Source organism: Megalobrama amblycephala, linkage group LG11 (assembly GCF_018812025.1).
Source record: "Megalobrama amblycephala isolate DHTTF-2021 linkage group LG11, ASM1881202v1, whole genome shotgun sequence".
In the NCBI taxonomy this organism is placed as follows: domain Eukaryota; kingdom Metazoa; phylum Chordata; class Actinopteri; order Cypriniformes; family Xenocyprididae; genus Megalobrama; species Megalobrama amblycephala.
The window spans coordinates 3,577,433-3,603,981 of record NC_063054.1 but is presented as its reverse complement, the minus strand read 5'-3'; the positions used below and the strand labels follow the sequence as shown (position 1 = coordinate 3,603,981).

General features: G+C 37.7%; 2 protein-coding genes across 2 annotated transcripts in view; both read right to left on the bottom strand.

Annotated features, from left to right (window-relative positions):
• Positions 1-5,879: 5,879 nt before the first annotated feature.
• Positions 5,880-9,386, bottom strand: sox7 (SRY-box transcription factor 7). The gene is made up of 2 exons (XM_048208363.1): positions 8,983-9,386; positions 5,880-7,582 (listed from the first exon to the last, which is right to left on the bottom strand). Exons 1-2 carry the CDS (start codon positions 9,212-9,214, stop codon positions 6,630-6,632), a joined length of 1,185 nt encoding a protein of 394 aa, XP_048064320.1. The 5' UTR covers positions 9,215-9,386; the 3' UTR covers positions 5,880-6,629.
• Positions 9,387-18,100: 8,714 nt separating this feature from the next.
• The window catches only part of pinx1 (PIN2 (TERF1) interacting telomerase inhibitor 1), a 43,402-nt gene continuing 34,953 nt past the window's right edge, over positions 18,101-26,549 (bottom strand). The window contains exon 7 of the mRNA XM_048208362.1: positions 18,101-18,885. Coding sequence (XP_048064319.1) covers positions 18,235-18,885 — 651 coding nt within the window. The 3' untranslated portion in view covers positions 18,101-18,234. The remainder of the gene's footprint in view (positions 18,886-26,549) is intronic.

Below are 26,549 nucleotides of genomic sequence, written 5' to 3'. Positions count from 1 at the left end.
TGACCTCCTCTCCCTCAGGACACTTAATACTTTACCCAGATGTGCTCAGCGAGGCCGTCACACCATCACATACCCGCTGTAAGGAAGATGGCGCGTGCTGGACTTCTCTCTTGCATATTTGCCCAGCGATGTGACGTCACTGCTGGGGAAACAGGAAACAGTTGAGACTACCTGACATCCACGTTCCACAGAACTGACCTGAGAATGGAGCTGATCCAGGGAGCAATCAGAGAGAAAAAACAAGAACCCATTAAAAAGGGGAAATTTTTTAAAACTTAAACCACACCTTTGAGGCATAAATTTTGTAGTGAGACAGATGCAGATTCAAACATGAAATTGAAGTCGTAAAGTGGGAAAGTGTGAAGAGTTTGATACACCATTGTACACCAAAAAATAAACATGTATAAGTTTATTGTTGAAGTTAGAAGTTGTTTGTTCTCATTTTTAAATTGAATAAAGAATGCATGACCTCATTTTATACGTAACAAAAACATTCTGCACATTAATGTAATTCTCAGGCACTGTATTGAGCTAGCCAACACTCTGGCCTATTTAAGGAACATGGAAATAGAGGCCAATCTGTGGGTGACATTGAGTGCAGTGTATTCTTAGTATGTTGCATGGAGAATTATTCAAGTTTCACACAGGAAAAGATTGTAGCAGATGAGTTGATTGTTTGCCCTGGTTTCCTGAAAGTCAGCAGTCTCCACAATGGGCTGTGGTGTTTATGAGAAGTATTGGTGAAAAAAAACTAAAGGCTTTTTACTTGTTCATGGTCACTGCATTTAAGAACACCTCTTATTTGTAATGCAGTTAATGTGTCCGGTGAAATAATTAAATTATTGGATATCATGCAGATAACAGCACCCATCTAAACACCTAAATTTATTTTTAATGATGGTAATGTGTCCAGTGAAATATAATTAAAATACTAGATGCTGAAATGTAAAGCTACTTTATTCAACGTGTAGCGGATCGCGAAACTAAACGTTATTGCTTTTTTTTTAGCTGAAAAAATAAACACACTCACCTAAAAGGGCCTATTATGTCTTATTTTTAATGAGGGTAATGTATTCAGTGAAATATAATTAAAATAGTGTATAATATTTTGAAAATATATATTTCACCCTAAACGGTGCTTTTCTCATAGTCAGCGTTGGAAAGTACGATTCCTTCTAGTGAGTCGGTTCACTCTAAACATTGAAATTTATGCGTAAAATTCGAAAACAACTGATAAACCGCTGAAAACTCTCATGAATTCAGTCAATAACAGCTTGTAAACAACATGACATGTAATATACTTTAGAAAAGCCATTCAACGACCATAGCATGTTAGTTAGCTAGAATAATTAACTCTAGTAAGGAGCAATTAAAAAAAAAAAAAGCACTTTATTACATTCATTCTATTTTACTCTTTTAACAGTTAAAAAAACAGTTATAGATAAAAACTGTCTTATATGCAAATACAAATGAGTTAATTTTTTACCTATAATAATAATGTACCAGCTGAAAGGGTTCCTTGTTAAAGGTGCAATATGTAATATTTTTGCAGTAAAATATCCAAAAACCACTGGGCCAGTGTTATATATTTTGTTCACTTGAGTACTTACAATATCCCAAATGTTTCCAACTATTTGTAAATCGTGAGAAAATTGCAATTTTAACCAAGGCTCCGGGACGTGTGAGGAGTCGCCTGTCAATGGCGTCATACCCGCGTTACCCTCGATTTCCGGTTTTATTTTGTAGAAACCATGGTAACACCAAAGACGCTTTAACATATTACATGTTTTAATAGACAAGGGAACAACTGTTTTGATTTATTTATAGACAGAAAACTAATTGTTGTTATATAGCTCAACATGTTTAGTCTTATTGTTTAAATCAAATTTTCTTGATTTTTTTGCGAGTACCATGCTTTACCATGCCTCAGAGAAAAACACTATTTTGTCAAGTAGCTAACATAGCATAATCAGATGCAGCTTTATTTTTAGTAACAGTAATACAGATTTTTCTCCATCATACAATACGTTTTAAAATTAACTGCATGCCATTTATCAACACAAGCCATCCAGCATTTAATCCGATATTGTAAAATCGATCTATCTTACTGCAGTGTGTAACAGTGTCTCACAGCAGCCGCCGAGCGAACGCACAGAGTAACGTTATAACATAATTTTCAACACTCTCAAATGTATCTAATATGATAAACAGAGCTGTTACCTCATACTCATGACCGGAAAAGCGGAAGCGGCGCCGGCGACTGTGTCATAATAAAAGTCCCGCTGCTCGAGGCGTGTGTTGATCAATCGCTCCAGCTCCTCGTTCAGCTCCACAACACTTGCTCCTGCTCTGCTTCATACTACAGTAACGTTAATAATCGCATCCATGAACATAATTTCTTCCTGAGTCCCATCCCTATTCTTTCCACCGTTCGTTGAGGTGAAGACCACATGTCCCAAGATTCCACTCTCAAACTTGGCGTCATCAAGCTACGCCTTTGTTTTGAATCGAATCGCGAGCTTATGAATCAAAAATAGAATCCATCACGAAAACTGTCAAAACAGTATTGTAACATGTTGTCAGTAAACGTAATGAAATTATGATCAGTTACCAAATGTTTTGACAATCTCAGTACACTTCTTGTGATGCAGTTTTTGTGTGTGTTTTACAAATCGTGTTGCTTCATTCACAAATCCTCTCCCGTGGCCTCATGGGATAGTAAAGTGTCCATCGTATGCACACTTCAGAATCTCGCCGGAAAAAGTAGGTCACCTGTGTACTTTTTGCCTACTCTTTTATAGTAGCCTAGTGTGAATTCAGGCATACTTTTTTTGTCACATACTGTTTTTCGCCTATATAGGAAGTATGCGATTTCAGATGTAGTCAAGACTCAAGCTTAAACAGCCCACTTTACCTGAATTCACTTAATGTGATAGATTAAAGTCAACATGAAATCAAAATGTACAATTCTTATTTTTTATGGAATATTGCAGTATTTATTATACATTTATTTGTGCACATCACTATTTTTAAAAATATGTGCCCTCATAATCTTTAATCAATATACCTTCCCCTCCCTCTTGCAACAACATCTCTTCTCTGATGATGTGTTTACTGGTGTGAGGGCGGGGCAACCTGTCACTCACATGACATCACAGCAATAGCAAACCACAACCATCCAATCAATTCTCAATGGATTTGTTCTTGTTCCAGAAGCTGTTTCACTCAGATATAGCCTATCGCAACTTCCATTTCATGCCGACTTTAAATACACGTTGCACACAATGGCGAGGTCAGTTGTAACTTGAAGACAAATCACTGTTTCAGTGTAACTGAAATCAAACTTTTATTATTTGAATGCCCCTTTACAAGAAGTAATATAAGTCTCTGGTGTCCCCAGAATGTGTCTGTGAAGTTTCAGCTCAAAATACCCCACAGATCATTTAGCTTTAACAGCTCGCGCTTCGGTTGCTCGACAACAACAAAGCTGGAGAATCTCACGCAGCCAAAATGAGGATTGTCAGTAACGGTGTTCAGCCTTACATTGTTCAAACCGGAGTCGACACTGATGGAGAGACTCAGGAAGAAGTTACAACTTTTAGAATGAAACTGGATGTTTCTGAATGGTTAGTGGATCAATTTATGTAGTTGCTGTGGAGTTGATTCAACTCATCGACTAGCATGTGTCGTCATGTTAATCTCTTGTGTTGAATTGACCCTCGTTTGTGAAGCAGTCCGGCGTAAAATGACGGCATGACAACAACACTCGACTAAACAACTCTTCCTCTTCTCTAAAGCAGCCCAACATGGCCTCCCCCCCTTTGTTGCTGGGGGCGTTGTTTATGTAAATTTTGGGGTTTGTGATGTCACTAACCCGGGAAGAAGCTCACTGTAGTCCCTACCAGCCGTTTCTGTAAAAGAAAATATCTTCCTTTGCATTGAACTGTGAGCATCATAACTTTGCAGATGTTGTTTATGCTCAAACAGAAACATTACACACTAACTAAAGTTAAAAAAGTGAAATCATAATCAAGGACTCCTTTAAAGGTACAGTAATATTGATGATGAAGTGCGTGTGGGTTACCATGACACAATGCCCTTCCCCAAGGCCAGTGGAATAGGTTGTATTACTCTGACCCTAAAGGTGTCTGTGTCATAAGCCACAATTCAGGCCTCGGCCTGCGGCTGGTGGCCCCAACCACCCCCTTTCTCCCAAACCTTAAGCATTCAATCACAGGTTGTTAATAACAACCTGAGTTGTGGAAAGAAATTGGAGTCACATGATGAATGTGCCGTGACCAAAACATTTCATAACAACGCATTCGACGCCTCAACTCACATCATAACCACGAGCTGCTAGCACTTGTCTTTGGAGCCAGTGACAGAGACAGATTAAGAAAATCTGTGCTGAGCCCGGTGTGTGGCCAAACCAGAGGAGGGTCAAATCGAAGCCTTAAAAAAACCACAGTGTGAGATATTAATCAACGAGAGCCATGTTTCCTCCCAGCTAAAATGAACAGCAGGTTCCCTTTCCCTCGCCATGGGCTCTTTTAATGCGGGGACCGGCCGGGGCCCAAACATCCTGACGGAGAGAGGCTTTACTCTTATCAGGCAGGAAACACTGCTTCTCCGCCACATCCTCTTTACAAGAAACACGACTCAACCGTTCCCAAAAAACGCAGGAAGACCAAGCCAGACTCCAGGATTTGTCAAACGCCCGCCACCGCCTCCCTCTCTCCCCCACTTCAGATTCCTTTTATCAAAAAAGAGGAGGAATTTGAAAAGAGAGGGAGAGACAGAGGGAGAAAAAATATAAAAAATGATGAACGTGTAAAACAGTTGACGGGGACGAGGTGTATTTATTTATTTCGCAGAGATTATGAAAGTCTGCATCAGCAAGATAGGACGGGCAGCAGAGGGGGGCCAAGGTAGGGTAGGAGGGGAGTTCCAGCGCTCTGCTTAAGACACGCACCCAGAATAAGACAGGGGGAAACAAAAGGCCCGTGGAGATGGAGGCGGAGAGAAAAACAGCAGAGCCTGTTTTACACTAATCCTCTGATCCGCGGAGGAGTGAAACTGAGCGCATAATGGGTGTTGCTGATAGCAAACTAGGAACGTAGGGTGGATACCGCCAGTGGTTATGGCGACGGGCCGCCACGCACAACACACAAAATTAGAGGTCAGCTTCTTGAAAGGACCTCAAACGGCAGCAGTGCTAAAAAAAATATGCATGGAATAAAGCTAAATTGAAAACATAAATGTTTAGCTACTAATAAAATATTGTGGATAAAAATCCACGAACATTAGTAGGCCTATTCTGTAACTTCCCATAAAGCAGTTTATGATAAATAATTATAATAATATAAAAAATTAACAAAAAAAATGAAAAAAGTAGTCATACTTTTGCTATCATGATAATGAAAGTGAAAAAAACAGCTGAATAATACTAATTACACTGAAAAAAAAAACCCAATAACTATAAAGATAACGATAGCAATATAGTTCTAAAAATCGTTCTCAATATTAAAGAACAGCAGCATTCACACCGCAGATAATGCTAACGCCACAGAGAAACGATATTGCTGAAATCGCTTTCAGAACGATTTTTATCCAGCTGATGAGCGATAAAAACATTGACAGCCAGTCAGAATCCATCCTGCTGTACTCGAAAATTTAAAGTGACAGACAAGCACGTGCTTGGAAAAACTCAACAATGTCGTCCGTTGGTGTTTATGCTAATATGGATGCTAATATAGGCTAGTTATTGCTCTTGGTGTGAACGGGGCTTTAAAATAAGGCAGTTTATATACTTAATTATCTACTAGCAGAGATAAATAATCACTGTAATTACCTGTAATTACAAAAGCAAGAGTCTTTTCTCCTGTATTTATATTGTGTTTTTATTTAGCGGCGTCTAATTCAGACGGGACCTCAGAACATTCACTTTTAATATATCACAAAAATGATGAGCATCTGCAACATTTTTTTTTTTTTTCTCTCAAGTCCAGACAGAATCACTGTGCTGTACTTATATGGGCAAACACAAACATAAACTCAAAATTTTATTTGAATTAAATTAATATGGCAAACCTAAATTGGCATACAATAGTATTCATTATTATTATTTGTCTTTTAACTGTTTATGAGTATACATATACATTTTTAAAATGAATGTAAAGGGAAAAGAAAAGGCCAAATTTCCTTCAAAATCAAGTCCTAATGAAGGAAGAGACCAGCCTCACTTAAATAATTCTTGAGGTAAAACAATTGAGGTTTGAAAAAAAAAACAAAAAAAAAAACATGAATATATCTGGACTGAAAAACAATACAATAAGCTTTAATGCAAAGCAATTCGATATATAAATAAGCTTTATCGCATATATACATGCTTTTGTGGCAAGATATGAGAGCATTTCTATGTTTGTCCTTTTTTTTTTTACTTCCGTTCTCTTTTTGGAAACAAAGATGGGAATGAACTTCAGTGTTTTTTTTTAATCTATGCATCCCTGAGGTGTCCTTTGACTTCCTGTAGCTTCTCTTTTCCGCTCCCTCCGCAGCCCCCCTTTCACCTGCCAGTCACACTGCTGACCCACAGTCTCTGTCTGTGTCAACTGTCCTTGTTTTGGCGTTTATGAAATGCTGTAGTTGTTGTAGTAGGCTGCCGTGGCGTCGGCCAGTACGGAGATGAGACTGGTTTCCGTAGCGCTGCTCGAGCAAACGGAAGCCGGCGTTACCTGGATGTGTCCCGTGACCGTCATCCCACCCTGCTCGGGGTGATAACTATTGGAATTTAGGTACTGGTCGAACTCGTCTCGGTCGACCTCGCCCAGCAATTCAGCCTGGCTCAGCTGGTCCAGACCCTCCAGGTGACCCTGTTCCGGAGGGGGTGAGAGCTGGCCGAGGTGCCCCTGGTGCCCGTGATGGATCTGAACCTGTGGGAACGACGGGCTGTAATAGGACAGTGGATGCGCTGGAATAAAAGTCGCCCCGCTTCCCTGGTGGGACATCGGGATGTGGCCCAGATGTGAGCTCCCGCAGTGCAGAGGTGCCTGTTGGGAGTAATCGGGATGGTAAGGAGGAGGACTGCTCATGTGTGCCGGCGTGGGACGCCTGTCGTCTGGGCAAGAGGCGGAAGACGAGCAGGAGCTGGTGGAGGAGGACGAGTAGTAGGACTGGTGTTCGTGATCCACGGCGTCCAGAGGAGACATCTCAGGCGGTGTGGGCAGGCCGTACGGGTACGTGTCGAAGCTGCTGTTGGAGCTCGCGGGATCTCTGAAGACCCTGACGCCGGGCAGAGCCGCGCTTGGAGAGCCGAAGCCGCCGCCGGCGCTCACGCCGCTCTCCTCGTCTTTATCCAGGGGGTGACAGCAGCCTCGCGGGTCCGGGAGGGAGTTTTGGTCGGGACCGAGGGTGGTCAGGAGGAAGCCGGGGTCCACGCGTTTACAGATGCGCTTCAGCTGCTTCTTCCTACGGGGACGGTATTTGTAATTGGGGTAGTCCTGCATGTGTTGCACCCTCAGACGCTCTGCTTCCTCCACGTACGGTCTCTTCTGCGGTGGAGTTAAAGCTTTCCATGACTTTCCTGGTGGAGAGGAAAAAAAAGAACAGACGCATGAGACTTAATCATGTATTTTTGAAGGATCCATTTTGGAATTTTTTTTTTTTTTGAGACTGACAAGCTTAACAATCACATTAGCACCAATACAAAATATTACATGGTTTATTATAAGCATAGCTGCCAGAGCCACATTTGGTTGGTTTGCTTTTATTCTGCAGCAGACACAGATAATTTAATGTCTTCATAAGCATTTTTCTGAATATTTCAACAAAAGAAGTAATAAAAATAATCATCAACTAGTATAATTGTTTATAATGTCAGTAATAAAAAAAAAAAAAAAGTCATTTTGCACCACATTATTTGAAACTTTTTAATGGCTTGGCATTAATTTTATAATGTTTGAATTGCAGTATTGGCAGTCACTATATTGGGTTTATCGTTTTACCTTTTAAAAATACTAGAAAAAATTTCCTATAAATACCAATAACTGTTAAATAATGTACAGTAGTAAAAAACAGAAATGATGCACACATTCAAATTATAATTTCAAAACTTCTTAGCCCGAATTTGAGTGATTCAGGTGGTCAGGAATAGTATTTTGCCCTTAACTTAAAATACACTCGTTATTTTTATTTCTTATGCATGATATATTTTTATTTCTTATGCGTATGTTGTGATTATTTTATGATTATTTTGTTTCCTTTTCTATGTAAAGCACTTTGAATTACAATAGTATATGAAATGTGCTTTATAAATAAACTTGCCTTGCCTTATTAATTCACTATCCCATGATTTTTATTTTTTTGTTATTTCTTGCAAACCTGAAGATCAGACTAATTTCAAATAAACGAATTTAAAATTATTTGTATGTTTTTATATTGTTTTATTAATTATTGTCTATTAATTAAATGACATTCTTTTTACATTTTATATAAACTCAGATTTATAAAGGCCTACATTTATTTATGTTTGAAAAAAAGTCTCGCACACTTGTGAAATCATAAATGTGACCCTTTGATCTGAATACAGTTAATACAGATAAAAAGCTAAAGATGTGCCGCATCTCACTTTGTTTATTTCGGTTTTATTTCAGTTTATTTTCATTTCAGTTCTGTTCAATTCTACAGATTCACGCTCTCTGTGTGCTTCACGCCAACAAAAAGTCTTTTAATTAACGTCTATAATTAGTTTACAATTATTAGCTACGGTCAGAAGGAATTAAACATCCCAATTTCTGTAATCAATGCATAAAACAAAACATCTAAGTGAATGACGTCTCACAATGAAGTCTTACAAAACTTGCCAATGACAAGATCATTTCCTACTACTACTACTACTACTACTATAATAATAATACATATGAGATGTTAATATTAATATGAATTATTAGACAAATAATAATAATAATAATAATACTGTCTTACCCAGCATCTTGCTTAGCTCCGCGTTGTGGAGGTCGGGGTTTTGCACCGCGAGCCTCTTGCGCTCATCTTTGGCCCACACCATGAAGGCGTTCATGGGTCTCCTGATGCGCGGCTCCGACACCTTGTCCGCGGGAGCTCTGTGGGAGGTGTGTCCGTCAGGTACGTCCGCGTTTCCCGCAGAGCACTCAAAGCTCTCCGGCCAGGACGAGTACGCGCTAATTAGAGCAGCCATGAGCGCTCTCAAAACTTCCCTTTTGTCTCAAACTTTGTTTCTCGGGCGCAAATGTGACCTAGAGACTCTCTTTCAGTTTTGAATCTAAAGCAAAGTAAAAGCGCAATAAGAGATGAGTTTGAGTGAAGAGCAGTGTTTGGTGCTCGACTCCCCCTCTGAAGCTGTGATTCACTGTTTCCTCCGGCATTGGGAAGCGCTTTATATGTGAGGAGCAGCTTCCAGCACAGGCCCACGGGAGGATCTCAGCTCCTCCTTGACTGCAACCTGAGACCAACGACAGAAGAAAAAAAACGAGGTGACAAAAATATTTCAACAGCTTTACTACTAAATCACGTCATTAGCTGTCGGTTGGGTTTGTTTTCATGACACGTTATTTTTTATGGTAATGATGGATACGGTTGTTGACCGTTTTCAGTCAATGGAGTAGAAACTTCCAATTATTCAACAGACAAATAAGAGAATAGGATATTTATTTAAAGTTTTTTCATTTTTGTGACTTTTTGTGGTTTATTTTACAAGATTGGGGGACCTGTTTGGTTGGATATATTGGACCTTAATGGTGTTATAAATAACCTTTTTATTAATAGTCTATTTTTATTAATATTTAGTATATTTACAGTTACAGTGTGTCTCTTCTATTTGTTTATGTAAAAACAATTGTTTATGAAGGCCAAAAATGGACAGTATGTGAGCCCTTTAAAATGTTAAAAGGAAAAAGTGATATAAAGTCATGGGGTAGCTTTTTGTTTTTATTTTTATTTTTTTGTGACTGGGTATGCAATAATTCTGAATAAAATCTAACAATATGGATCATAAATTCAGTATCTCTGTTACTTAGATGAGTATCCTTAACTGAATAGAGCGGCTTACACTTATGTTCTGTTTAAACTAAAAAGAAAAAAAGACATGACCGGTAGGAAAACAGTAACAACTTGAAAGATAAAAATTATAGACATTTTTAGAAATAAATCATTTACCTATTGAGAGTATGTTGATCTTAATTGGATGGCTGCTGAGCTCTGGAAAATCAGTTATGAGGTGGATTTGACAGTTACAGATTTGAAAAACAAAAAGGCGGGAAAAAGGAACCCTAAAATCTAACACAAATAACCATTTCAGCATAAATGGTTCTTCAAGGCAACACGTTTCTAAATAGAACTGTTACTACACGTAAAGAACCATTTTTTTTAGTGTATAAAACCCTTTTTGGTTCAATTTGAAACATGTATGTCTAGGAGTTGGTTAGGTCAGGGATAATTTGAAGAGTTCAGATGCAAAAGCTGCTAAACCCCACCTCCGTCAAAAATTAGATAATGATCCTGAGAAACGTTCATCAAATACTACGCTTCAAATCCGCTAAATCCCAGCGTCAGTCCATTCAGAAATAGCATTTCGTTAGTTGGCAGAAACCGTTAAACGCCACTTCCCTTTGTCAGCAAAAGGCTCTAAGTGCACAGAAGAACCAATCTGAAGACGTGAACCGAATAATTTGATTTCAAGATGAATGACGGTGTGCGTATGAGCCGCTTTCAATTGCCAAGCTGTAAGTTTTTATCCATCGTTACAGTGGCGATGACAGGATTTCGCAGTGTTCCTGTAAAACTGACAGAAATGGACGTTTTACTGTCTTGTTGTCTAAAGAGGTGGACTTAGAGGGTTTTGCAAAAAAAAAAAAAAAAAAAAAAGAAAAAGAAAAAAAGATAATTAAATACCAATAAGAAAAAAAAATTACCTGTTGAGAGTGTGTTGACAGTCTGTGTAACTAGATGCCTGCTGAGCTCCAGAAAATCAGTTATGAGGTGGATTTGACAGTTACAGATTTGAAAAACCAAAAGGCGGGAAAAGGGATCCCTAAACTTTAACACAAAGAACCGTTTTAGCATATAAGTGGTTCTTCAAGACAACACAGTTCTAAATAGAACTGCTACTACACATAAAGAACCTTTAAAGAACCACTAAAAAATAGCAATCTGGGTCCACGGACCAATCTGAAGCCAAGACTGGGATTATCCATTTTACGAATTTTGATTTAAAATTTGGAAGCCTGTAATACATGATGCCAGGCTGAAGAGAGTGTGAGTGGGGTTATTTGGCATTTGAATATAAAATAAGAATAATGAATCATTAATTCATGTTGGGGTTGGTTGGCACAGATTTTGTTTTGTCTTTTAAATGACATAAATGTTTTTACCAACTAGGCACAATTTAAGCTTATCTTAACATTTGTTCCACTATATTAAGCAAATAAAAAGTGTGGTAACCAATCCTGGTTTCCCCTTTGCTACAAAGGACTGTTCATAAAATCATGTCGTGCGAATAGAATTTTAAAGATAGCAATGGTGTTGAAATATGTTTTTAAATAGAATGCTATATTTAGTTGGGAGATGTTAAAACCTGTTTTGATAGGGCTATCTGCATACATCCATGATGAAGAAGTTTCTTCATAATTCATGATGTATTTTACATGATGTATTTCCCCGTACAGGCTCTACAACATCTTACTCATCAAAACCGGTCGTTGTGCACAATGATTCACATCTCAGACAGTTCAGATCCTCATACTTCTGCTGAACCCCTGTTGTGACGATCAGACGCTGGAGATCCTGTCGACGGCAGTACTGACAGTTCATGAAAGCTGTAGGAAAGACTTCAGAATAAATCAATGAGAATCTGAACAGAGAAACTGATCCCATAACTGACTTCACTGAGTGTTAGAAGTATGATTTTGTGACTGACCTTTGACTTTCCTTCTGTAAGATGTCTGAGAGCTCATGGCAGGTTCTAGTACAGCGAAAAAGCAGAGGATGAACACCATTAAAATGTAGGACTCATTCCTCAGGAACAGGAAGAGGAGCTTGATGCCCCAGATTGCAAAAACATTACGACAGAATATGACACTACACTTCCTGCTCTCCTCGGCCCTACCTGCATAATGTTTGGGTGTAAGGTGAAAACTTTTTTTACTGGTTTTTTTTTTGTTTACTCATTTATGCCATCACTAGATTAACATCTTTCTGGTTCTGCATTTTGAGGCATGGTTTCCTGTTTGGTTTGATTAACACTGGGGTAAAGCTGCTCTGCGTTGAGTGCATCTGTCTATCATGAGTGCAGGTTTAGACTTTATAGACATTATGTAGCCCCGCCCCTTTTCAGCGCTGCGCTCGTTGCATTCTGTCTTCTGGTTTGTATTTCCACAGCATGAAGGTAAGAACTTACGGATTTATGAATGAACCGCTCGTTTTAAAACATTTGTTATGACATCCGCTTTAAACATTACAATGCTCATGATAACTTTTGTTAACTCTGCAAAAGTAAATCCACTCTCTAATTACTCTTCAACAGCGATGCCACACGAAAGCTATACCGCAAAAACATTCTCTGCTACATAAGGTCAATATGCACACTGCAATGCAGGATGCTAAAGTTCTTTTTCGTTCTTTGTTTAGGGGTAAAACTAAGTTCAAAATACATTAGCGAACACGTGACGCCGCCCACACTGCTGAGCGCGATGGTTAGATGAATATGTAAATATAGCCTATGCAGCGCGCTTAATTTACTCTCAATAACAAAATAAACACACAACAAAATTTAAAAACTACCAAGCATTTTAATAAAGCACATATCTGATCATAGTAAGATATGTTTGTTTAGGCTACATGAGGCTACACCAGTAAAGTCACGTTAGGTTTATTAAAGCACAAATATAGTTGCTCCAAATCAAGCAGATTTACCATATTGAACATGAAAAACAGTGACAGTGTCTCATTTCATCAGAAGAACAACTTGGTTTTCTATTATAGGTAAAGCTGCTCTCCACATTTTTTCACTCGCGAGTCTCACTTCCACGAACTCGTGAGGAAAAAATAACTGGAAAAGATTTTCCAAATGAAAGAAGGCGGAGCCTCAGCGCACACCTACCTTATGTAATGGCCGCGAACCAATGCTTGTATAAAGTTGTTTACCAGAGGCGATCTTTTCCAAATGAACTTCGTTTCGGCCTGATATTGTTCTAAATTATGTCTCACATCCATTCGTTCTTCGATTTCGTTTCAAGCATATCGGGGCCTTAATAAGGTGAATGCTGGCATGATGTTGACCTGCATTGAAACAAACACCTATTGAGAGGTTTAGGTAATTAAAGAGGAGAGTGGGATAAGATGTTTCAGGGGATAAACTATATTGCCCCCATAATGTAAAAAAAACTGTCCATAATTTTTGTCACATGACCATATTTTCAAAGGGCCTTGTAAAAATTTGGGGTTGTAAGATTTAATTTTTTTGAACATATAATCTCACCAAGGCTGTGTTCATTAAATTGATTAAAAATACAGTAAAATTCTGAAATATAGTTCCAATTTAAAATAATTGTTTTCTTTTCAGTATATTTTAAAATGTAATTTACTCCTGTGATGGCAAAACTGATTTATTTTTATTTTATTTATTTTTTTCAGCAGTCATTAGTCTTCAGAGTTACATGACTAAAACTATTTGGCCATAATTGATTAAATTAAGAATTTTTTTTTTAAAGGTACCCCAGAATTGAAAATTGAATTTACCTCAGCATAGTTAAATAATTAGAGTTCTGTACATAGAAATGACATACAGTAAGTCTCAAACATTGTTTCCTCCTTCTTATGTAAATTTGATTTGTGCAAAAGACCTCTGAAGAACAGGCGAATCTCAACATAACACCGAGTGTTACGTAACAGTCGGGATCATTAATATGTATGACCCCAATATTTGCATAAGCCAGCCCATGTTCAAGGCATTACACAAGCCAGTATTAACGTCTGGAGCAGCACAGCCGAATCAACAGACTTTAAGCAAGCAAGGACAACAGCGAAAAATGGCAGATGGAGCAATAATAACTTACATGATCCATGATATGATATTTTTAGTGATATTTGTAAATTGTCTTTCTAAATGTTTCGTTAGCATGTTGCTAATGTACTGTTAAATGTGGATAAAGTTACCATAGTTTCTTACTGTATTCATGGAGACAAGAACAATGTCATTATTTTCATTATTAAACACTTGCAGTCTGTATAATTCATAAACTTCATTCTTTATAAATCTCTCCAACAGTGTGTAATGTTAGCTTTAGCCCCAGCATAGGCTACTATCAAACTCATTCAGAATCAAATGTAAACATCCAAATAAATACTATACTTACATGATCTGACAGGCTGCATGATGAACACTTTGTAAAGATCCATTTTGAGCTTTGTGAACTTTGTTTATGCAATGTATTATAGAGTTGCGAGCTTGGGGACGGGGAGCGCGGGCATTTAAAGGGGCATTTATAATTATGCCCCAAAATAGGCAGTTATGACTACAAGATGGAATGGCCATGTATATGTCATGTAAATACATTTGTGATGCTTCTATATTTGGGGACAAACACACCTCTCAATTACATCATGTATGAGATGGATAATTATGCAAGTTAAACACTGCTGATATATAGCTGTGAAACACTGTCTTCATCATATCAGTGACCTTCAATAATTATTGATCTGGACAAAAATATTTCAAACCTGGAAAATTTGATTGTGTAATGTCATTGTTTTCACGTTTATTATTGTTCATTGTAATGCAGGAATTCCTAGCTGTCAGACAAACCTCTTTGACCTAAAATAGTTACTTGGCAACCCCTATTTAAGAACACATTTGCATGTTCACAGTTCTCTGATGTTGAATACTGGTTACATTGACATGCAGGTAAACAAATACAATATTAATATTTTTAATGTTCAATCATTTTATTTTGATCGTTTTTTTTTATTATTATTTCATTTTAATATGACATTTTTACGATTTAATTACTCATCTTTTCATCGACTCCTGCAGTTTATTTCAGTTTACCCTTGCATAATGTAATGCTTTATGCATTTCATGTTGAAAACAAAGAATTTCAACAACATGAACCCTAAAATTAAATAAGGATCACATACAATTTTATTACAATAAAACACTTTCTGAAGTTGTCTCTGGGCCACTTTGATTTTTATATATACTTAAACTCTCTTTTATTCTTCCCTAGAAGGCAACATAAGCAAAATGTGACATTCCCCCTATGTAAGGATTTGACAAAATAATCTGCCCTTTCAGTTTGTTTTTAAAGAAACGGTTAAAACAATGTCCATCTTCTGATCCCTCTGCGTTTGACAAGCACCTCAAAAGATTCTGGACACGGACCGTGGGAATAGGTAGGATGTAGCTCCATTATTTCATCATCACAAACGGGTTTGACGATGCTTTCAGATCTACCTCAGAAGCAGATGCCATTTATAGCGGCAGTCAAGACACATAAACAGACTAAGCCATCGCTGTGTGGCAGATTCTACAATTATTGTTCAGAATAACATAAGCTGTCCATTTCCTTTTCCCTCTTTTTGCTCCAGACGCCCACTCAGACTCTAAACAAGATCATCTCGTAGGGCTTTCTGCTATTCTCTCAAAATGGCATATTCTTGAAAATGTTACTTTACAGGTGAGCAAACAGTGCGCGAGAACGTCAGTCCCACTGGATCTGATTAATCTGGTAAAACAGGACATCCTTTGGTATGGCAGATTTTCAGAGGATCAATATTGACCGTGTGACAAGGTCATTAGGATTTTAAACAAAGCCGTGTATTTGTTGCCAGTTACTCTGCACCATCTCAAGACTTCAGTCATATATGCTCAACATACATGGATAAGCTCAGTCCAATACACAACATTATCATTATGAAAACAGCTCAAAGCTTCACATTAGCGTGACAAAGAAAAGCGGGGTCGTACAATTAATCATGCACTTCAAAAAAAGGAAGAAGTGTTTGTTTAGCGTCATCATTAAGGATACGTGCATAATAGGGGGAGATTAAAATTAAGTCCCATGATCCATGTCCCAAAACCGTCTATTTGTATAAATCATACTGACAGTAAACACTGCTGACATGTTGGGCTGGTCAAGTTCTTCCAGAGAAGACAAAGATCAATCTGGTCAAATGGCAGATTCGAATCAAGACTTATATATATATATATATAATCTTAAAAACTGATTTGAACAGTTTGAGCTTGAACATGAATGACTGATTTCAACACTGAAACCATAAACCGCTCTTCAGCCGTCATTTGCTGCAAATGTTTTGAAGGAGGAAAGGCCCAGACACCTTTACTCAATTTGTACAAGCGATATTCACAGAGCCGGTTTGTCAACATTGCATAAGTTATGCATGTACAAAAAAAATGATTTTTCAGTGTAATGGAGCTCGAGGTCACTGTCACCGCCTTCCCCAAATTTCACAATAAACTATAATTGAGCTATTTTAAACACATTACCCTAGTATACTGCACAGGATGATGACTGGAAACACTTTACAAGGATGTGGCAAAATAAAAAGAACAGACCTTTTTTTGACTATTTTCAGTCATTTAAGTGCACATGGATTTGAAAGAGTGTGTGCGCCCAGTTAAAGAAGTATAATCATTATCATGTGTGTGATCTCTATAATTATGATCAATTTTAACTAGTAGTTGGGCAAAACTCAGAATCTGAGTCAGAATTTGGATTGGAATTAGTCCAACATAAATTATGACAAATCCTAATTACATCAGTGATATTGACTAATTGTGCCAGTATTTTTTCTCATTTTAGTCACATTTCTCTAAGTTAAATGCTCTCAAAAAGATTAAAGCCCTGAGCATAGTTCGTTTTTTTTTTTTTTTTTTTTTTTTTTTTACGTATGCTGGTGTAGTGCACAGTAGAACGCACAGCCTTGGAACGTATACTTCATTTGACTCGTACACATACACAGCTGTTCGACGCATGCACAGTTTTGACCAATACTCGCCACGAGTTACAACCCATGTAAACATCTTTGTATTCTTTCATGCTAGAGTTGTACAAATGAGGGTACTTTAACCTCTTCACACAATCTCTCGTCTATATAGGCCTCCATTGTCGCTGTAGCTTGCATGTGTTCCGGTTTGTTCTGTTTATGCAGGTTTTCTTTGACTACCTCATTAATTGACCCCCCCCACCAGGGCACGGTTGCCACCTTGTGGATAAACTAATTACTGCAAATAATAAAAAAAATAAATAAATGTGCATATGCGCTTACAAAAATCCGACGGTGCGCATATTCTTCTGATGAAGAAATTCGCGTCACAAACACACTGCACTATACTTTGGGCTTAAAGGCCAAATTTAAAACACATCTGCCATACAGCAACACAAAAAAACAACACAAAAACAAAAGTTGTTTTCAAAGAAATATGTGTCAAAAAAAAATAATCTAATGATTATACATTTATATTTGGTTCGATTTTCAACATTTTGGGGGCATTTTTTCCCCAGGCAAATAAAGTGTTCTTCCACCATGGACCATTAAAAAAAACTTTAAATAGAACAAAAATGACATGAATTAACTTCTATAGGTGGCATTTGAAACACTTTAGTTTAGGGTTCAATTCTCACTATGAATTAGTTGCTTATCATCATGCACATTACTGTATATTGTCTGTTTATTAGTTCTTATAAAGCAGATATTAATTCCTTATTCTGCATGACCTTAATCTGCATCCCATAATCCTACCAATACCTAAACTTAACATCTTACTAACTATTAATAAGCAGTAATTATGAGTTTGAGGCAAAAGTCGTAGTTAATAGTGAGAAATGGACTCGAAAGTTTGACCAAAATAATAATTCTCAAAAATATGCATATGTTATTTCATACTGACAAAAGAAAAAGTGTTAAAAACATAACTACAATTCTGTCTTTTTTGAACAACATTTTCTCTCCATATATCAGATATATTGTATAAATACTATGACTCATATTAGTTTTGTAGAAAGTCTGGAAACCTCTTACAGATAAATAAACACAACTGCACTTTCAGTTGATTTCCATGTTTTTAATGTTTTGTGATTTAGTTTAAATATGGAGATACAAACCAAATGTGAATATAAATTGATGGGATTCACTGTCATTCATTTTGGTGATCTCAATATTAAAATCATGATATCAAAAAGCCTACAAATTCATTTTTTCAGTTTTTTTCTTGTTCTTTTTGGGCATCAGTTCCTCAGTCGCTCCCTCCTCTTCATCCAGTTCTCTCTTTTTCTTCTTTTTCTTCTTATCTGAAACTTTAGGGTCTATATTTTCAGTTTCTACTGTTTGATGTTGATCTGTATGAACCTCTAGAGATGTTTTTTTCTCCTTCTTCCTCTTCTCTGTGGCGGGAGCCTCTTCCTCCGTTACTGTAGGGGCGCTGCACACTTCATCCTCCTCCCTATCCTCTCGTTTCCTCTTGTTCTTCTTCTTTTTTTTCTGTGAGGTAGGCTCTTCAACACTCTCTCCTGTTACTGAGGTCAGTTCATCTTCCTCTGTGCCATTTCTATCACTCTCTCTGTCCTTCTTCTTCTTCTTCTTCTTCTTTTTGGACTGTTCCATATCACTGGTGTTCGGGGAGTCCTCCGTGGAGGCAGATGGAGACGGCGTGTCGCTGCTCACGGCTGGGTCACGTGCTCCCTGAGCCTTCCTGATCTTGGCCATCCGTTGGGCGAAGTACTCTTGCATGGTCATTGTGCTGGTCACTGTATTTTGTTGCGTCTCTGGTTCTGGATTAGTTACTGTGTCACTGTCCTCTGCTCTCTCCTCCTGAGAGTCCACGCCACTGCTCCCCTGAACGACAGAAACAGACATGAGAACAAGATATGTTATGACATTCATTTCTTATTAATTTATTGTTCAATTATTTGATAAAACGTAATATTTATTATACAAGTTATTTTTATTTTTATTATAATGATCAATTATTATGTGATTATATTTTATATTGTATTATAAAAATTACTATTAAAATATTGAAGTCTAAAATTTAAAAATAATTCACACACACACACACATATACATATATATATATATATATATATACATATACATATATATATATATATATATATATATATATATATACATATACATATATATACATATATACATATATATATATATATATATATATATATATATATATATATATATATATATATATATATATATATATATATATATATATATATATATATATATATATATATATGTGTGTGTGTGTGTATGTGTGTGTATATTTATTTATTTATATATTTATATATTAGTATTTTATTATACATTAATACATAGTTTGTATATATATATATATATATATATATATATATATATATATATATATATATATATATATATATATATATATATATATATATATATATATATTAAAACAAACTGTATTAATGTATAATAAAATACTATATATAATATAAATATAAATAAATATTACAAATAAATTAGGCATTCATATTTTGAAGTCATTTTCATTACAATAAAATATACTGTATAATCACATAATGATGACTATGATGATTATAATTTTTAATTGTTTTTATTTTAAAAATATAAATTGTATAATAATAATAATAATAATAATAATAATATTGTATTATACAATATTTGCTTTAATTGTTTAAATTATAGAAATATCATATACCATATTATCACTTAATAATAAGTATCGTATACCGTTTTATAATAAATAATACAGTATGATTTTTTTTTATTAAAAACTGCATAATAGAATAATAAAGTATATTGTTAGTACATTATTATTGTTTTTGTTATGTAATATCAGTACTATTCCAAAGATCAGACAGACAAAGAACACAATGTGCAAGAGGAACAAACTGATGAAATGATTGCGTGAAGCGGTGAGAGAGAGCGACCTGTCAGTCAGGAAGGAACAGGACAACCCCTCAATTCATTTAAAGTAGCGTGATGTCCACACCCACACAACTCTTCACCCATGTACGCGTCTCACTAAATGCTTAAACCGTTGTCAATCAACTTCCTGTCTTGCTGAGACTTGTCCCACATATCTAATGACATCTCAGAACTGTGTCTGAAGTATCTGCTTAGAGATTTTACAAAACACTAAAGAGACATTTCTTCATCTCAATCTGTCAAGAATCCGATTCTGTTCATTTCTTCATATATTGTTTGTTGTATAATATGTTGTATAATATTCACCACTACGTCAATAAAGAGGAAACAGTTTAAAAGGTCACTGTGTAAATGGCTGGATTAAACAACTGATTCCTGAAAAACTTGCCTGATGAGTGAGAGTCAAACTAAAACCATGATTATAACATAATAACAGAGAGAGAACGAACTTTCTAGCATAACATACAGCTTAATCATAACAGGCAAACTATTGCAAGACACAGTGACTATGTTGAAAGACCACAGAGGAACGCTTTAGATTAAACTGTCGTCCTCCGATACTTTATCACGGTAACTCTCTCTCCCATTCGTCTTCATTTTGCTAATGGCCTCCTCAATGCATAATGATTTGCAGTGAAGAATCCCCGCTCTGAAGCCTGCGCTAAACCACGCCGGTGCTCTACATTACGCCAGAGACGGCGGTGAAAACGGCATTTTTCAAAAGATGTATGGAGGGACCGGACGAAAAAAAAAAAAAACTGTTTGCAAAGGTTTTGTACAGCCAAGAAACAACAAAACACATACTGGACTACCAACAATTCTCAAGAAGTTAAAAGCTTTCTTTTTACAAATAGTGAAAAATGGCTCAACTAAACAAACATTACAATGATATTTCTAATTATTGTTATTATCATATTGTAATGTAATAATTTTAATCTAGCTGCAAGCAGCAATTATCGGGGTTCAAGCTCTTTAAGGCCTTTAAGCACATGCGTAAAAAGGTATAATGTTTTAATTAGCAAGCCTGTAACCATCTCGATCATAGATGGAAAAGACTATTTACAGCCAATACAGGCAATTTACCATAGGAAATATATGGTTTTTAAAGCTTTTTAACAGTTATTGAGGTTGAGCCAAAAACCTAGGACTAGTTCGCCAAAGCTGGTTTTTGAAATAATCTCCAATATTTAACAAACGATTCGATGGACAGCGGCGGTCCTAAAGGCAAAGTTGCTCTGAATGAGGAGTTCTACCATGTGGTATGAATGTTGTGGGCATGCGATACACAATCCTTTACAAACATGAAAAACGTGAAGGCGCCGCCTGGTGGCTGATTTCTTTCGAAATTCTCACAGGCCTCTAGGGCCGCGAGTCAAATTAGCCCAGCGAGTTTCATTCCTATCGGCCTCCGTTAGCCTCATCTAATAGCTGCTCAAACTTCAGTGGCCGATGGCGGATGTGTTTTTCGAGATACACCAGTGTCCTCATAGACAATCATGGCACCTCGGACAAAGACACTGCATGCCAATTTTCAAGTCAATCGGACTAACGTTCAAGAAGTTATAGCCATTTTCATGTTTTATTCCATGTTATAGTGCCACCAAGTGGCTAATCGCCACATCCTTTTTCAAGCAACCACCAAATGAGTTCTTACATATGTGTGCCAAGTTTGGTGAAAATCTCATTACATTCACAAGTTATAACCATTTTAGTAAAAGTGGCTCCGCCCACTTTGAACGTTTGAGCGGCCCTTAAGGGCCGTGAATGGAAATTTCAACTTTTTTTCTCTTTTTGATAATTATTGATAATCAGACTCCAGTGAATCTTGCTGCACTGGGGCCAGTTGCATAAACATAGCCATTATGTTAAGACAGTAGTTGCGTCCCAAATGACGCACTATACACTATGCACTTATACACTATGTACTTGTGCACTATGCACTCATCCATGTAGTGCGTGAATTGTATAAGGTTATTTTGTCATTTAACAACGGAGTCCGATCCTCCCTTCCCCTCCACTACGTAATTAAAGCTGCGACAGTCGAGTGCACGAAGTGTCCAACATTCCACACTTCGTTTTTTCCGTTAATTTAGTGCATCATCCGGCTATTTAAAGTGCACTTTTTCTTTTTGGAATTTTCTGTGTGAACGCACTACTCGCACTATTTATACTTAAAAACGTCATAGAATAGTGCACAAGTACGCAAATTGGGACGCACCTAGTGTCTTAAGATCTAGTATGACCCACTAGCAGTTAGTCAAAGGGCAAATCTACGTTTTTAGGGAAATGAAGTTATGAACAGTCTAAAGGAAAAAGCATTGATGGCTAACTGGTAAGACTAGTCTTAGCGGTTTATGCAACTGGCCCCTGGTTTGGTTCCGATCGGGCAAAAAAAAAAAACCCTACAACTAGTTCGCAAAAGTAGGTTTTTAAAAAAATCAGAAATTCTTGAATATTTCGACGAGCGACAAGTGAAATGGCGGTTGCTCAGAATGAGTTCTACCATGTGGTGCAAATGTTCTGGGTGAGAAATCATGCGATACACAATCCTTATGCACGTGAAGAACGTGAAGACACCCCCAGTGGCTGATTTCTTCGAAATTCTCACAGGCCTCTAGAGCCATGAGTCAAACAGACCCAGCGAGTTTCATTCTGATCGGCCTCCGTTAACATCATCTAATAGCTGCTCAAATTTCATTGGCCAATGGCGGATGTGTTTTTTGAGATATGTCAATGTCCTCATAGACAATCATGGCACCTCGGACAAAGACACTGCATACCAATTTTCAAGCCAATTGGACTAACGGTGTAGTTATAGTAGTTATAGTTATAACCATTTTCATGTTATAGCGCCACCAGGTGGCCAGTTGCCGCATCCTTTTTTACACGACCATAGAATGAGCTCTTACATATGTGTGCCAAGTTTGGTGAAAATATCTCATTCCATTCACGAGTTATAGCCATTTTAGTGAAAGTGGCCCCGCCCACTTTAAACATTTGTGGCCCTAATGGGCTGTGAATGGAAATTTCAACCTTTTTTTTTTTGATAATTATTGACTCCAAAGAATCTTGCTGCACTGGTTTGGTTCTGATCGGGCCAAAAACCTACAACTAGTTCGCAAAAGTAGTTTTTAAAAAAAAAAAAAAAAAATCCAAAATTCTTGAATATTTCGACGAGCGACAAGTGAAATGGCAGTTGCTCAGAATGAGTTCTACCATGTGGTACAAATGTTCTGAGAACGAGAAATCATGCGATACACAATCCTTATGCACGTGAAGAACGTGAAGACACCCCCAGTGGCTGATTTCTTTCGAAATTCTCACAGGCCTCTAGAGCCATGAGTCAAACAGACCCAGCGAGTTTCATTCTGATCAGCCTCCGTTAACATCATCTAATAGCTGCTCAAACTTCATTGGCTGATGGCGGATGTGTTTTTTGAGATATGTAAATGTCCTCATAGAATCATGGCACCTCGGACAAAGACACTGCATGCCAATTTTCAAGCCAATTGGACTAACGGTGTAGTTATAGTAGTTATAGTTATAACCATTTTCATGTTATAGCGCCACCAGGTGGCCAGTTGCCGCATCCTTTTTTACACGACCACAGAATGAGCTCTTACATATGTGTGCCAAGTTTGGTGAAAATATCTCATTCCATTCACGGGTTATAGCCATTTTAGTGAAAGTGGCCCCTTCTGGGCGAGAAATCACGAGATACACAATTCTTTAAGCACGTTAAAAATGTGAAGTCGCCCCCTGGTGGCCGATTTCTTTTGAATTTCTCACAGGCCTCTAGAGCTGCAAGTCAAACAGGCCCAGTGAGTTTTGTTCCGATTGGCCTCTATTAACCTTGTCTGATAGCTGCTCAAAAATGTTTTTTGAGATGCGTCAATGATAATCATGGCTAATCATGGCACCTCGGACAAAGACACTGCATGCCAATTTTCAAGAAATTTTGGTGCCAAGTTGATTAAATATGATGTTCAATCCAGGTCTTCGACCCTCTTGGAGTCTCTGCTGATGAGTTCATTCAGATGTTTTTTAATAGTCAGACATGCAAAATGTGCAGCATTGCAGGTCGACCAGGACCAGGGTTGGTAACCAATGTTCATGATGGTCATCGTTACTACAAGCTGCCGCCACAGGTCCCTCAAAAGTTGGAAGTCGCCAAGAGGGACACTGGAGAACTGCAGATGTAGGCTCATTAAAACAGAAGTCTCACTTTTCAAAAAAAATCAAATCTATATTTCTGGTTTAAGGGGACCAAACGAGGTCTTCAGAGGAGATGCGGCTGACAGCGTGTAGCAGGGACTTAGAGAAACGACTGGGGGGCATTTTGGAGCGAACTGTGAAATTACTCTCCGGAGAGAAAGAACGAGGGAGGAGAAGGAGAAGAGAGATGGAGCGAGTGGGGAAATCCTCTTCATCGGAGAAGTGGTGATAGTGTGTGTGTGTGTGGTGCGACGTCTCACCGCCTGGGGACCTCCATTAGGCTTATCTCTCTAATGTGCCGAGAGAAGTGCTGCTGGTAGCATTCCCTCAACAGTGCTGAGCACGGATTGGGTTATACCACACACATGCAGGCACATACGTGCACACGCACACAAACAAACAAGCAAGCAGGAAGGCTGACACGGAGATAACACAAGTCCAGGTTTCATGACTCTGCTTGGACGTCCTAATGAGGGTGTAAACACAACAAAAATGGCCCGCGAATGTTCTCAGACACACTCTGGCTTCTTCTTTCTCCACATTCCCCTCGTTCCTTTTCTCCTCCTGGCAGATGGGAGGCCCCAGGAAGAGGATGTGTTCCCCGAACTGTGTGCAGCGCTCAGATAAGGCCCCTGCAGCAGGAGCCACAGGCTCTTTCCTGCTCCGCTCTCCTCTGGAGGGGTAGGGGTGGGGGCGGCGCGGCAGCGGGGCTGGACTTGGAAGGGGGCGTCGGGACATTCAAAAGGCCGCGATGAGGAAACCGAAGAACAAGACATCGCCGCTGACGCCAACACATTGCAGCAGACAGTCCAAAGCAGCCAGGGGTGGTGGAGAAAAAAAAAAAGTTGTCGAAATGCCTCTGAATGTGTTTCACAAACCAAAAAAACCCAAATCGTGACAACACTCTTGAATTTGCTGCTGAAAACTGCAACTAATTTGTCCCACTCTGTGCTATGTCAGAGAGTCCCTAATTTATAACACAAAAGTAATATTCCTCCCTGCACAGAGACACGGCGCTCTGACTACGCTGGTTTAGCACTGCAAACGCTGCGTCAGCAATGAGAACTTCTAGTGTCCAGGGATTAAAGACTGCAATATGGTACAATAATACTGTGCTATATATATATATATATATATATATATATATATATATATATATATATATATATATATATGATTATTTCTAGTACAGATATTTTGTAACACTTTTACAATAATCCCAGCTGAGGATGATAAACCATCAAAAATACATGTAGTAATCAGTGTTGTCAAAATTAACGCGTTAATGCATGAAATTATTTATTTTAGTGTAACGCATTAAAATGTTTAATGCAATTAATGCAGCATCCATTATTTCCCGTCATCCTTTGGCTAATGTTACATTATATGGTCACGCTGTTATTCATTCAAGTGCTATTAAACTATTTAAGTGTGATAAGATGCAAAAAAGAACTTAAATCTGTACCGGCACGCTGTTTGTGAAACACGACCGCATCGATTTCTCTTTCGCGCTTGAAAGTACAAAAACACAAAATTATGCCAAAATGCCCGCTTTGTCGTGTTTCCTCGTAAGCAGAGACATAAATGAGATAAATAAAGGCTTAAATGACAGTAAAGAGTTTTGGAGACATCAGATGTGTCAGATCAGAGTCATGTGCGTCAGATCTTAAAGTGACAGCAGCCTAATAAACCTGCTGCTGTCATTAAAGTAATGAGAGAAAATCACTCACTGCTCTTGACTGAATAACTTTTGTAGCTTTAATAAGGATTAATCTATATTTAATTTATAAAGTGAAGAGTGTAGTGAAGAGTCTAGTAGTAACACATTAATACAGTAGACATGCAGTACAAGCAGGGTAGAGGCAAGTTCACAATTTGTTAGTAACATGCTATCATTACAAAAATAAATTAATAAACAGTATTACAAAAGAAAAATTAAATTAAAATGAACATAAGGTCTCTCTTGATTTGATTGCATCTTGCAAACCAGACTTGAAAACGTAATTTCTACCATTATGACCCCCATTTTGCTTATTTAAATCTTTAAATGGGAAAAAAAAATGAATAAATGAACTAGCTCTTGGTGTAGCATCAACTGTAGGAAACGGCATTAGATATAAGCACGGTAAAAAGCTGGAGTTGAATGATCAATCTTCATTTTTTTCAAAAGGACATCAACACTGTTTTTCCTCCTCTTATCCCCCCAATTTTTGAGGATGGAAGCATTTGAGGATAATTTACTCCTCTGAGGGTTCCGAGTTAAACTATATTCTAAACAAAACGGATCACGGCCCATTACGCTCTGCGGCCGATGGATAATATTGGGACGATATCGGGAAGAGGGCTGATTGTGC